The 13,259-nt window shown below is 37.1% G+C and overlaps 1 protein-coding gene across 2 annotated transcripts in view; it reads left to right on the plus strand.

The window, feature by feature from the left end:
- The first annotated feature begins 5,551 nt into the window (after positions 1-5,551).
- The window catches only part of rxfp1 (relaxin family peptide receptor 1), a 75,766-nt gene continuing 68,058 nt past the window's right edge, over positions 5,552-13,259 (plus strand). For both annotated transcript variants that reach the window (XM_067599898.1, XM_067599899.1), the window contains exon 1: positions 5,552-6,907. In XM_067599898.1, the coding sequence (XP_067455999.1) occupies positions 6,865-6,907 (43 nt within the window). In that variant the 5' untranslated portion in view covers positions 5,552-6,864. The remainder of the gene's footprint in view (positions 6,908-13,259) is intronic.

Below are 13,259 nucleotides of genomic sequence, written 5' to 3' on the forward strand. Positions count from 1 at the left end.
AATGCAGTCTCCATCACCTGATCCTAAATTCTTTCATCAAATAGGAAAAAAGGTTTTGGTTTTTGATGATGAGTGAACAGAGATGTTGGTCACATCGGAACAAATGTCTGCAGTTTTCCAAAAGTTCCAACATGACTAAGACTAATATTGAGGTTGACCACAGGAGACTTCATTGCTTTCAGCTTGTTCTTCATCACTGTCTTGTCCATCATGTGTATTTACCTTTTTTTCTGCAGCTTTTTGAAGTGTCTTACATAACCAAAAAATCACTCATTTTGATTATTCTATTTGATTGTCACCATGCGAGGTCTGATGATGAAGCAGGTGTCAGAGATTACAATAAAAAAAAGCACAACGAGGTTAACAGAAAAAGAAAAGAAAAGAGAGGGGAATGTGATGGAAAAAGTGAAAAATAGAGGTTTTCACATCAAAGACCCCCTCTTGGATATTAGATATTACAGTACTTGTCATTTTGACACTGACGCTCAAGGTTTTTGTGGAATACCTATGACTTATCTCACAATCCTCCAAGCATTTTAGCATGCCGCTTGTAAGTAGAGATATTCCAAACTATATCACATCAAGATAATTTCAATATCTTCAGAACGTGATAAACATCTTTCATATCATAACAACAAGGTTGAGACATGTCAGTGTATTTAAGTCACGACCGCATAAAGCTGCAACAAGCGAGGCTGAAAAAGGCAACGTTACTGCCAGCTGTACTGCGGAGGAGTTAGATCCAGAAACAGGGAGCGACTTGGAAAGTGTGGAAGTGGTTTGGATATAAAAACTGCAGAAAACATGTAAGCCAATGGGAGGAAAATAGTGGCATGTGGGCCAAATGTGGCTCTCCAACAAAAATATTTGGCACCCTAATAGAAGTTTTCCCTTTTAAAGATTACATAAACCTTTTACATGACTCCTCATAAATCTACAGTAGATAAGAATGCAAACAAGGCTCATGTAAATACCAGTAAATGGGAACTTAAGACATAAATATTTACAAGGTGAATAACAACAGTACATAACATAATCTGACCTGAACAGATTTGTGTAAATAACACTTAATTAGTTTCAACCATGAATGAAGTAGGCTACTGATTGTGTGTGAGCAAGCTATTAATTACCCGTCTAACCTTGTAGTGTAACACAGAAGATATATTCATGTTTATGAGTCATTTTCTTGTCAGATGAGTATTAACATAAGCTGATGTAAATCTGTTTGCCCTCACATACAGATGGGAATTATGACATCTGCCCTCAGACTGTTTTATAAGGAAGGAAGCCAAACAAAACATATTAACATATTAAAAACATACTGAGCTGTGTTTTCACCATGTCTGTAAAATAAACTCCCCAATAAACAATGCAGAAAAAACTGGCTCATAGCTGAAAATAATTGCTGACCCCTGATGTAAGCATTGTAAGAAGAAGATGAAAAGTTTATGTTAAGACTTTGTCCATTTCTGCAATTAACATTAACTGTATCCTGCAATTAATATTAAAAGTATTTTCAGTATTTTTATCATCTCATCACAAAACTACCTACAATATTGTGGTATTATTTTTATGCAATTTCACCCTCCTGTACTCGTAAGATGATTAAATAAATCACTTCTGCAGCATCCTGTTGACACATCAACATGAATCAGACAGGTGAAATTGAAAAGAGAAAGAAAGAAAGAGAGAACATCCCCAAATGAGCATTTTTCTGTTGTGGGTTGGCTGGTTTCCACTAGATTATGTATGGATAATCAGTACTCCAGTACTGATGAAGATCTTCAGTTGTATAAAAGACATGATTGTAAGCTGTTTTCACATCATGCCGTCATCTAAAAAGATTAATCAGACATCTGATTTAAAAGCTATATTGGCAATTTTGTGTGCATGTAAATATCACATGCACAGGGCAGTGATGACTTGCAATTGTGCAATTTGGAGTATTTTGTGTTCAGTTAATTTGCATAAGTAGTAGCCATTTTGTCTCCACAGAAGGAAGATGTGAATCCTCAATGAATCTTTCCTTTTCTCTTATTTGTTATGAATATCCCTGAGGGGGTAATCCCTTCTCACAGCTTGCTGAATAAGAACAAGAGTAAGCTCATATAAATATAAATGCACAAATGTATGTCTTGTCTTGTTTCTTTCAATTGTACACTGCTGTGATTGAAGTTAGGATCCTCTATGGCATGATTTGGTTAAGTAATTCATGAGATTCATCCAGCTCAATAATCTGCCTCTCCATTTTTGCATTCTAATGTTTCCGTTTCTCAATTTATATTAGTTAGGCAAAGGATGCTAAATGTATCCTGCCAAGAATCATTTCCATATACAGTACAAAGCACTTGTGCAAAGGTTGTACAGATTAGCAGCTCAAAATCTGCAGCTTTATACATTAATGCCACCCAAAATGCTTAGAGAATACATTCCTGAGTTGCCCTACGTAATACAGTCATTTGTGTGACCTTCAAGAATCTGTATCTCCACATGGATGGTAAATCCTAACTGTGGTATTGCTACTGTCAGTGCTGATCCATGGACAGCCATCTAGAAAACATGAGTGTGACTGAACTGCAACAGGTCCTGATCAATACCTATGATGATTTTGTTTTTCAGCAGGTTATTCAGATTAGATGTGGCAGCCAGCTGGAGCCCTGTCAAGCTTCATTCACAATGTTGTTTTTTGAGACTGACAGTTAGAATTTCTGTCGTTGTTCTGTTATATAATATGGGAATCAACACGTTATCTCATATAAAGGGTTCTACCGCCCACCATCTGCCAACTTTTTGCCAGGGTTTGATTTTAGATTTTTAAAGAAAATAAAATATTTTCTTCAAAGGGTTCTTTTAACGGCCAGCTACTTGAGAGGAGACCAACAGCACTGTGGCAGTCTGCAGTAACCCAGTTTGAGCCAACCCAGGTTGATGGCTCTCATTTTTAATTAGACATTTCTCTTGAACTTTAGCCGTCTCAGTTTCTTTAACATTAGCATTTCAACATCAGATATGTGCATGAATCAAATTATGCTCTAACCTGTCAATTAGATGTGAATTAAAGGACAGCTAAGGCCTGTGTTGGACAAGTTACTTGAAAATTGTAATTACTGATTACACGTTACTCATTGTAAAAGTAATGACATTACTTTACTCATTACTTAGTAGCAAAACTAATGCATTACATTACTTGTTACTTTACTTTCGTTACTCAGTCGTCAGCTCTGTCAAATTTGCCTTTAAACAACTCAAATTCATCCATACCCACATGTTGCATCTTTTGTATTTAACACATGTAGAAACAGAAAATGAGATGTTTGTGGATTAGCAAGCAGGCAGGATACAGTTTGGAAGGATTTACTGACCATCCGACAGCTAGCGTTAGCGTAGCTTCAGTGACTGCACACTGCACTCCAGAAGTCCTGACCTCAGCTGCACGAGTCACACAACCTCCAATTCTCAATAAAACTAGCTAACAATAGCTATACCAGTAAGCCAAATTTCAAATTCATAGGTTTTCAGGAAGCAATAACACAAAGTGTATAATTTATTAGCAATACTGACAACAAACAACTTGATCCAATTATGCTGTTGGGTTTTGAATATTATTCCCTCCCCAATCAGTAATTCAATTTTAGGTCTGACAAGCACCTCTTTCTCCTGCAGTTTATATGCAGCAAACTGGTAAAACGACTTTAATAACTAAATTTTTGGTGAGAATGACAACTTCAACTTCAGCCAGCTTGAACAGCTTTCTAATTTATTATTTCTAACTTTTGTTTTTTTTAATCATCTGACAGCTCTTGAATATTCTCCGTATCATTAAAAGCTTTGAAAGCCAAGCAGTAACTTTTTCAGCTGATGGGAGAATGTGTGTCCCTCTAATTCAGTGTCAAACTCTGCCAGGATGCCTTTGTTAACATGTGTACATAAAATCATTACATGAATCACACTAAAAGATTTCATTTACTTTCAAACAACCTCGTTAGCCATAAGGTTGTGTTATCAAGGAGGAGAAGACAACAACTTCAATGCCAAACAAGAAAGATGTACAATACCTTACAATCCCCAAAGTATAGATATTGTATCAGCACTGGTATTAATACCTTGTTAATACTAGCTATTAATTAAGTAATACCCTAGTCCATTAATTGATTATTCACTGTTGGCAAAGATAAATTTAAGTATATTGAGCCCAAATATACTGGAATCATTCTTGAAAATACCACCATGTATATTTTTTAAATGTAAACTCTCCCACAAAGTCATTTTAGCCAGTAAGGCTGATTGGAAATTATTTAATCTCAGCTCTTATCAAAGCTCCGAGAAACTACATGACGTCACCCTACACACTGCCTGGTCATGGTTGTATTTTCTCCTTATTTTTCCACCTGATTTGAATACCAGATAAAATTGCATCTGCCAAAAAGAGCCGTAGGAATATTTGCATACTAGAGCAACAAAGAGATAAACAATATTTGCATATTTATATGCAAAACAAAGAAAATATTTGAAGATGTGTTAGACTTTAACACATCTTCATCCTCTAACAGTTAGAGGATGCCTTCTGTGGTGTAATTCAAGTAAATAATTGACTGTCAAAACATTACAAGCTACTGTAGCTTGCCAAGCACCCACAGGGCTTGTTTGTATCTAATGATGTGACAATCTGATTCTTGTCATCTAGACTGCGAGAAACAAACATATTTAACATTTTAAAAATCAAGTGTTGTAGCATTTTCTTCAACAACCTGAACAAGTTGTTATACTCTTGAAATATTTCAAGGATATTTTACCGTCTGACTCCCTGAAGGACATGCAGTGTCTCTGTGCATAAGCCTCTCATTGTAAATGTCACATGGGAGAGATTTTGAGTTGATATTTGTGTATTGATTTTGGATTGATCCTTTGTTGTTTTGCATGTATTTTGAATTATCTTGTGTTTATGTAGTTTTATTTTGCATATTAGTTTGCTTTTTGTTTTCTTTGCATGTGTTTTTGTTCATACCTGATCACCCACACCTGTACAGGGATTTCCAGTTAAGTATTTTATACCAAACTGAATGATATTTTTGCTTGTAGAGGTGTAAACAAAGCCTGTATTTACCCTTTAAACCAAGCTAATTCTCAAATGATTTGATTTCTATATCTACATTGTATTTTACACATACATTACATTAGGTAGGTGATGTGCAATGGGTTAATCAGAGCTTTTTTCGTTCTCTGATAATGGGGTTGATGAGAGCCATGAGACTGAACCTGCGGCTGTAAAACCAAAACAGTAAGGTAAAAGATGCTACTGTAGAGCTGAGGGAAACTGCCATGTCAGGTGATATGTGTCTGTTAGTTCTTCACCATGAATGACCCCTTTCACAAGTAGTCATTTGATCTGTTGTTAATATAACAATATTGATTGGTGCAGCTTTAAATCTTCAAGCATTCTCACATATAATTTCCCCACACTTGCTTTAAATAGGACATTACATACACATTTTCAGGTCTGACGTAAACAAACAACAGAAGTCGTATTTCACTTCTTTTTCCCATTCTTTATTTGAAATTTAAAATTCTCAAATACATCTGTAGATGAAATCTGATTCAATAGTGGATGACGCGAACAGCACTCGAAACGACCTTGGCAACAAAAACCACAGAACTTGTACGGCTGTCTGTGGGCTGTGGGCAATCTGACGTCAGCTCGATGGAGAAATAGAGTTAACTTTACAAACAGAGCATTCAGGCTTAAGCCCTGGCTTTTGACTTGAAGGGGGCATTTTTGTATATGTCCCCCTCATGTTTCCGAACTTTTACTAAGTTCAACATAATGTATACATCCAACATTATAACATTAGTCTATATAAATGACAGAAAATCACAAAAAAACATGTTATGTCCCCTTTAACAGACTGAATAAGAGCCTCCGTAAAAATGAACTTTAGGTAGATATCAGAAGCTAGAACGCAGGCAAGAAAACTGCGGAGAGAGATATTGTGTGAGGGTGGGAAAAGATAAGATAAGCCAATAAACACTGGGAATCATATTTCAGGCATGGATCACCCTGCCTGTCAAACCAAAAGCTACTGCCTGTGAGGGAGCACTTTATCAGGACACATACATAAACATTAGCAAAGGATCAAACCAATCTGACAGCATCCCCTGGAATTACTCTGCTGCTGATTACTTTGAAGATTTAAAATGTATAGAAAAAGGGGAGACTTCTCTCAGGTAATTGTGCCTGGATTGTTCTGATTGCTTCCCATGGAGGAAAAGCTGCCCCAGGCTAACCAGCAATTGGAGAGACTCTTTGCAATGCTCTTAAATGCCTCAGTGATTTGGTCCCATCAAAAACAAACACACACACACACACACACACACACACGGAGAGAGGTGTTTTTTCTAGCATCTGCAGCGTTGACACATTGCATCTGCCTGCAGTAAGCACCTAATGAATGGGAAAATCACAGCATTTGATCCATCTTTTTGCGTTGGAGTTAGTATTTTCTTCTCCTTCAGCGCCTCATGTGGATAACCCCACCTCCTCTCATCTCCTCTCCTCCCCTTTCTGCGCGCTGCACCTGTGTTGCTCCTGCTGCTCGTGCGTCAGATGATGGCAAATGATCCTTTAGACAGCTCTCGCTTCCCGAACTGGCAGCAGAGCGAGTCGACCACACGAAGCGGCAACCGGTCCTCCTCCTGCAGCCGTTCTGCACAGTCCCCGCTGTCTTTTCACACAACAGCAGCACGGGAACAAACTTTTGTCATCATTTTTACGCACACGTTCCCATTTTTTGGACAAGCAGTCGAGAACATCGCTGCGCCTTATTCACACACCACCCGCGCGATTTTCACAGAAACTTCAAAAGTACCATGCAAGTTTATGTGGCTGTCATCTTCGCTTATGGAGTGTCGGGTAAGTTCAGCAACTTCTGTTTTTTTGGCATATTGGTGGACTTGTTGCCTTTAAAACGCTCATTCTTGCGCACGCTGGTTTTATCAATCAAATCTACACTGATTGTACAAAATCTTTTAAACAGTCGCTTCATTTTATTTATTTATTTTTTTAATATCCCTGAGGTGATTCCAGGAGCTTATCTTTGAAATCTGCACCGATGACTAAGAAGAAGAAAAAGAGGTTAATTCAGAGGATAAATTTTAGGATGTGGGACATTTTAGATGGTTTGTGCCGAAGAGGATGGTATAAGGGGAATATCTCTAATATCAGGCTAAATATAGTTTTAAAAATATATTCGGTGTAGCCTACGGGTTTGCAAACACCAGGGAGCTGTATTAATGTTTTGAAGGTAATTCTCATGCCACCCACTGTGTAATAACTGCCGAATATTGTAAAATTGTCTGCTAGTAAAACAGATTGTCAGTGGGAGGTACCTCACAGGATGTGTTAATCCGTTCTGAGATATCTTCAGTTATAGATTCTAACTGTGAAAATCTGTTTAAAAATGGGCATCATTCCTTTTCATTCTAAACTCATGTGCATAAAGGACTGAATGTCTTTTTTTTTTGCCCCTTGTATTTCACTTGTTCTCTGAATTATGAATTATATCTTCTTCCCTTGAAGCTCTCTGCATTACATGAGCATAAATTCTGCCCCCTTTACTACTATAACAGTAAATGTGTGAGCTGTTAACAGTCACTGTCCAGTAGGTCTGTGCACATCCTGTGGCAAAGGCAACATTTTATTGACTAAAAAGACAGTAATTTGCTTTGTATGTAGCTCATATATCATGAAAGGGAGCTTTTATTTTGAGTGTGTACATCTTTTGTAGCAGTAAAGCAACATATGGTCATGCATAATGTTTAACTTTGCGAGCATATGATGTTAAAGACATTAGTTCAGATGCTAAGCAGAGCCACTGCAAATTCACAATTGACCAGAAAATGTTTGAATCATTGGAATCTGTTTACCCAAGACATCTTGAATAATAATTGTAAGATCAGTTTAATTTAGCTGTTGTCAAAGTTCAGCAGATTCATATGCAGCCATGATACTGAATGGCAATAGTCAAGACAGGGATATGTTACATCGTTGTTTACTTTGCTTGCATTCCAGCCACAGTAGAGTCATGCATCCAAGATGTGTTAAGAATAAAAAAAATCAAGGACTGTACTTCGTGCGTCCTTGTGAAAAATTTAATTCCTGCAGGAGGAAGCAACCCATAAAAATTCTATTTTTTCATGTTGCCACAGTCTTACAGATGACAAGCTACAATTCAGCACCTCTATCACAGAGCAATGCCCTAAAGATCTCTTGTGGGACACACGGCAACAACATTCTGCTGTCGGGCAGCGTTGAGCCATTGTTGAGTGTCCAAACATTGACCTTGGTTTTTGTGATGTGTGTGGAACCGTTGGCACTAGTCAGCTGATGGGCTAACAATACCAGTGAAAACAAACTTTACAGTGCCAGTTTGAGCTGTTTGTCAGATGTATTCTTATATCATATTCCAAGCAAGACACATAACCAGTGGTGTAAAAATGTTTAATATTCATGGCTAACTTTCAGGCCAATAAAATTTTCCGATGAGGACAATGATGCATATCGGAACAGTTTGTTTTGTTTGTCTTTCCATGATGTTTTGGATGAGGAATACAGATACACACGCACACAACATACATTAATATCAGCAATCAGCTGGCCACCAGCTGTAGTCTTTGCAGTGTAATCAAGCGCAACTTTTAACAAAACATGCAAAGCATTTGATTTGTCTGTCTGACACTAATCGACCCAGTCGGCCCTCAAACACAAAGCTGGTGCCCAACGGTGCCCGACAGCTGTCAGCTTGGTCTGTTAGGGCCCATAAATAGAGCAAAATGACACTTCCGAGTTTAGTCGTTTATTAGAAATATCAATTACACATTTTTTTCTGAGTCTTTCTCTATTACTACTGATTGCAATTTTATTGACTGCCTTCCTGCAAATTGCATATTGAGGTCTATTGAGGTCATTACATGAACTGTGTGGAAATGCTTTGCACTCAAACATAGAATCAATCAATTGAAAATGCAGTGTAACAAATAATCAAAGATAGAAATACAAGAAATATTAACACACCATACCATATCATGTGGATATGCTGCACAGGTATGGGTACAGGTAGCACATGTTTTTAAAACTAATTTTGTAATGCATTTACAGTGAAACGTCCACTGCTGAACAGTGATACAGTGATCCATGACATTTTGTTTAAATTTTTTATTTATAGTCTTTATAACCATATGGTCACTTCATAGTCCCCCTTACATCGGACAATTCGCAATTGCTGTACAAAAGTGGATTCCTTTTGTGGTCTTGTTAGGCTACTTTCCTGCTGAAAAGGGTATACTTTGAAAATCTTTATCAGCCAGGAGACTTTATGATCCACAGGCATCAGAATAATTCATAACACGCATGCAGTGTTACCTAAAGAAAAAATGAATTCATCTGGATGCACCATACAGTAGAACTGCTGGTGGGCTACATATTTGTGAAGATTTATAATGAAGTTATAGTTGTTGGATCTCAATACTCATACCCTTAAAAAATATGAGACCCTGTCTGGTGTTTGTTTACTATGTAATCACAGAACTATTATCTGCTGCGATGCGATGCACAGTAGGTATTAGAGGATGTCTCTTTTTTTAAATAATAAATATTTGCCAGGAATTTACTAGTTATACTCCAGGGGATGGTAATTGTTTTAGAATACAGACATCTTAAAACATCCTCCCATCAGGCTTGGAGACGGAATTGCCTTGGTTTTATTCATTAGTAGGACTCCTGTCAGGTGGGAATTTCACAGTTAAGTGCCAGCACTCAAAAACCTCCCCATTGTAAATGTGACACAAAACTCAAGCAAAGCCTATAATGGATGAAGATCCCCTGTGTTTAAAATTAACACCATTATTGTTTTAGAAGAATGGACCGCATATCAGAGCATCAAGTAGTCTGCACTTATAGTAAAATAACAACTTGCTGTAAAAAATATACTTAATTTATTATTTTACAGGTAATTTTTAACCTTTGTGACACATGTTAAAAGGTGTCATCATACCTCTACTCTAGTTGCTTTTTGTTTCCTGTCTTTCTTCAAAGTGCTTTTCTGCATTTCACATAATGTCAAGAGTGGGAGTGAACTTTTGCCATTTAGCTTTGGTTCATATCTGGCCAGAACAGTTGAAGATTGTTAGACATTTCTGTATTTTTCTGTAGTGCTCCAACTAATGATTATTTTCACTTCTGAATCTGCCAGTTATTTTCACCGCCAATGCATTAAGTGGTTTGTCTTTAAAACTGCAAAATTTGTAAAATGGTGATTGCAATTTTCCAGAACCCAAGGTGACAAATTGCTTGTTTTGTGTAAGCTCAATAGTCCAAAACCCAAAGTTATTATTCAGCATAGTATCAAAAAAAGATCTTCAATATAATATCAAAAAAGACAAAGGAAAGCAGCAAATCATCACAGTTGAAAAGCAGACAGACAACCATCCGTGCTCAGATTCACAACAATGGACAAATTTAGAGTTGCCAATCAACTTAAACTGCAGGTTTTTGGTCTGTGGAAGATGAGAACTGGAAATTCAATTTATTGTTAAACAAGAAAAATGTTTTCTCAGGCACTGACACAAGTGGCTGTAAATTGTAAAATTCTCCTCCAGTATTCAATCACACATACATTAATGAAGTGTCCACAGTTCACAGTTTTTAATAAGTGGAGAAAGCAAAAGTGTTCACTTTTGCTGTCAGTCAAAGGTCAAGGAAGACATGCAGTCATGTTCCTTGTATGAAATGCAACATAAAAAACTACAGACTGTGGCTGTAGGGGCTGATGCTGTGTTTTTTTTATTTGTAAATGTGACTTAGTGACTCATTCTTGCTGCTTGCAGTTTTTTTTTAATCACACCACCTATAAATACTGTACCACCTACTGTAGGTTGGCAGTAAATTGAAGTTCAGTATTTCCCCAACTAATGATAAATTAAGTAAAAGAATAGTTCTAAATCTTAAGCGAATGCGTCACTGCATCCATGGACACCTGGGAGGATACAAAAGCAGTGTCATGATAAAGTTGACATAGTTTTTCCTTTCTTCAGTTTGTGATCAATGGTGCCTCAAGGCATGGCTGGTCATGTCGAGTGTTAATTAGGTGATACCTCAACAGCATTTAGATTTTCATTAGCTTCCTCCTGAGACATGAGTCGAAATTACCTGAAGTGATTACCCTGTGCTGTTCACCACATGGTAACGTGAATCATCTTAAATGACTGTGGTAAAAATGCCACGTGGCTCCACCACATTATGTATTATTATGGCTGCTGGAGGTGTTTCGCCCTCCTCTGTGATTGATTTCTACTTCAATCACTGTTTCTGTAAAATGGCGAGTCATGTGAGGAGCCCTAGTCTCTGACTCTAAGGGACCAAGGACTCCTCGCTTGACCCATGACCCAGGGACTGTTTTTGATGTCCTACCCAATAAAAACTGTAGTCTTAGTAAATTTTATTGGTATCACTGAAATTATATCACGACATGGTATTACATCACCAGTTATTCTCAGGAATAACAAAATGCACCCAGGAATCACTAAAAGCTTTAAAAACAAACAAACAACAAAAAAAAAAAACAGTGAGGCTTAACTTCTTTGACAATATTTGATGTGTTTTTGCAGTAAACAGGATATTAGGACTGGAGGTCCTGGTAGATGCCACTGAATCTGTGATTTTTATTGCACAGAATTTGTGTGAATGCACCCGAGTGCAAGATTCACTGGTGAGGAAATTTTATAATTTTGCGGACGTTATGGGTTGGATTTTGGTATAAAAATACAGGTTTTTGACATATGCAGAATGTATGTACTTATACACAGCAGAACACTTTGCCCAGGGACAGTAAACTGTAAAGGAGAGATATCTTTGATTAAATTGGACCCTAAACTTATTCCATTTTCAAGAAGATTTACCGGGGTCTTCCCTGGAAAGAAGTGTCACACACAGAAATCAAATCCAGCTATCAGGTGTCGTTGAGTCTTTCAGGTCAAGAACAGGTCATGCAATCTTTCACGGCTGGATGATGAATAGTTTATGAACTCTGAATAAATGTATAAAGAGAATATTTATTTTGCAAAACACGAAGAGTCAAGTTAAAAATGAATAAACCAGCAAGCACTTTCACTTTACCATTTCATCTTGTGTTTTACTACAGACAGAAGGTTTACACCTTCTAATTACAGACTGATACTCATAAAATAATATGAGATATATTCAAATTACTGTTTTAATGTTATCAACTTCAGTAACTTGCTCTGCATGTACTGAAGCAATATCATGCATACCAAGCTCTTTATGCCCAACTCTTGAGACCACCTCTTGTAGTTTGAAAGCCAGATGCATCTGTGTAACAGGCTATTTAGTTTATTTCCCACAAAATAATTGTAATATATATTCATATATATATATTACACCTCTATACAAGATTGTACCATACCATTTCGTCGCACTGCATTTGGGCAGTCAGCTTTCTGCCCCACCTGATTATATGAAGAACTATAGTTCTATCAATACATTCAAGGCCAAATTAAAAAATCAACTAAAGACGAATCAGCTGTGTGACCACTGAGCCTAGTTTACATTATTAATTTTTAATTGACATTGTGGGTGTATGTGATGTGCTGTTGTGTGTAGCTTTGTATTTTGTATGGTGTTTCTTTGTGGGGGTTGTTATGTTTATTTTTTTTATTTTTTTGCTTTGTACTGTTTGTTGTGCTGTTGTATGTTTTGATTGTAATGGACTACAGATGCAAATTAGCTTCAAGCTAACTCTGGTGCAGTGCATCATTTATGCTTAATACTGCACACTGTCCTGTTCAATAAATCAAATCACATATTGCTTATCAAAACTGTGGTTACAAAGAACCTCACAGGTAAAGATGCAGAATGCAGTACAAAAACTACATGAGAGGTTAAGACACAGTTACCTTTAGTTCTCAATTAGCAGGGAAAGGAGGGAAGGAAATCTGAGAGGCCTCATTGGGACATAATTGCATGATAAATCAATGATTTGCGTGGAGCTAGACTATTATGTGTCTTGTAGATGATGAGGAGAATCATAAATTCTGTCCTTTTCTTAATTGGATGCCAGTATATGTCTAATGTGTAATCTGCAGCTGTCTTGTCACCGGCCTGTCTATTGTATTTAGAACCAGAGCCATGATAAGGCAGACTCCCTGTGGCACAAGAATTAGGAATTTCACTAATCATGGCAGGTGGAGAT

The sequence above is a fragment of the Thunnus thynnus genome, chromosome 9 (genome assembly GCF_963924715.1).
Source record: "Thunnus thynnus chromosome 9, fThuThy2.1, whole genome shotgun sequence".
Classification (NCBI taxonomy): domain Eukaryota; kingdom Metazoa; phylum Chordata; class Actinopteri; order Scombriformes; family Scombridae; genus Thunnus; species Thunnus thynnus.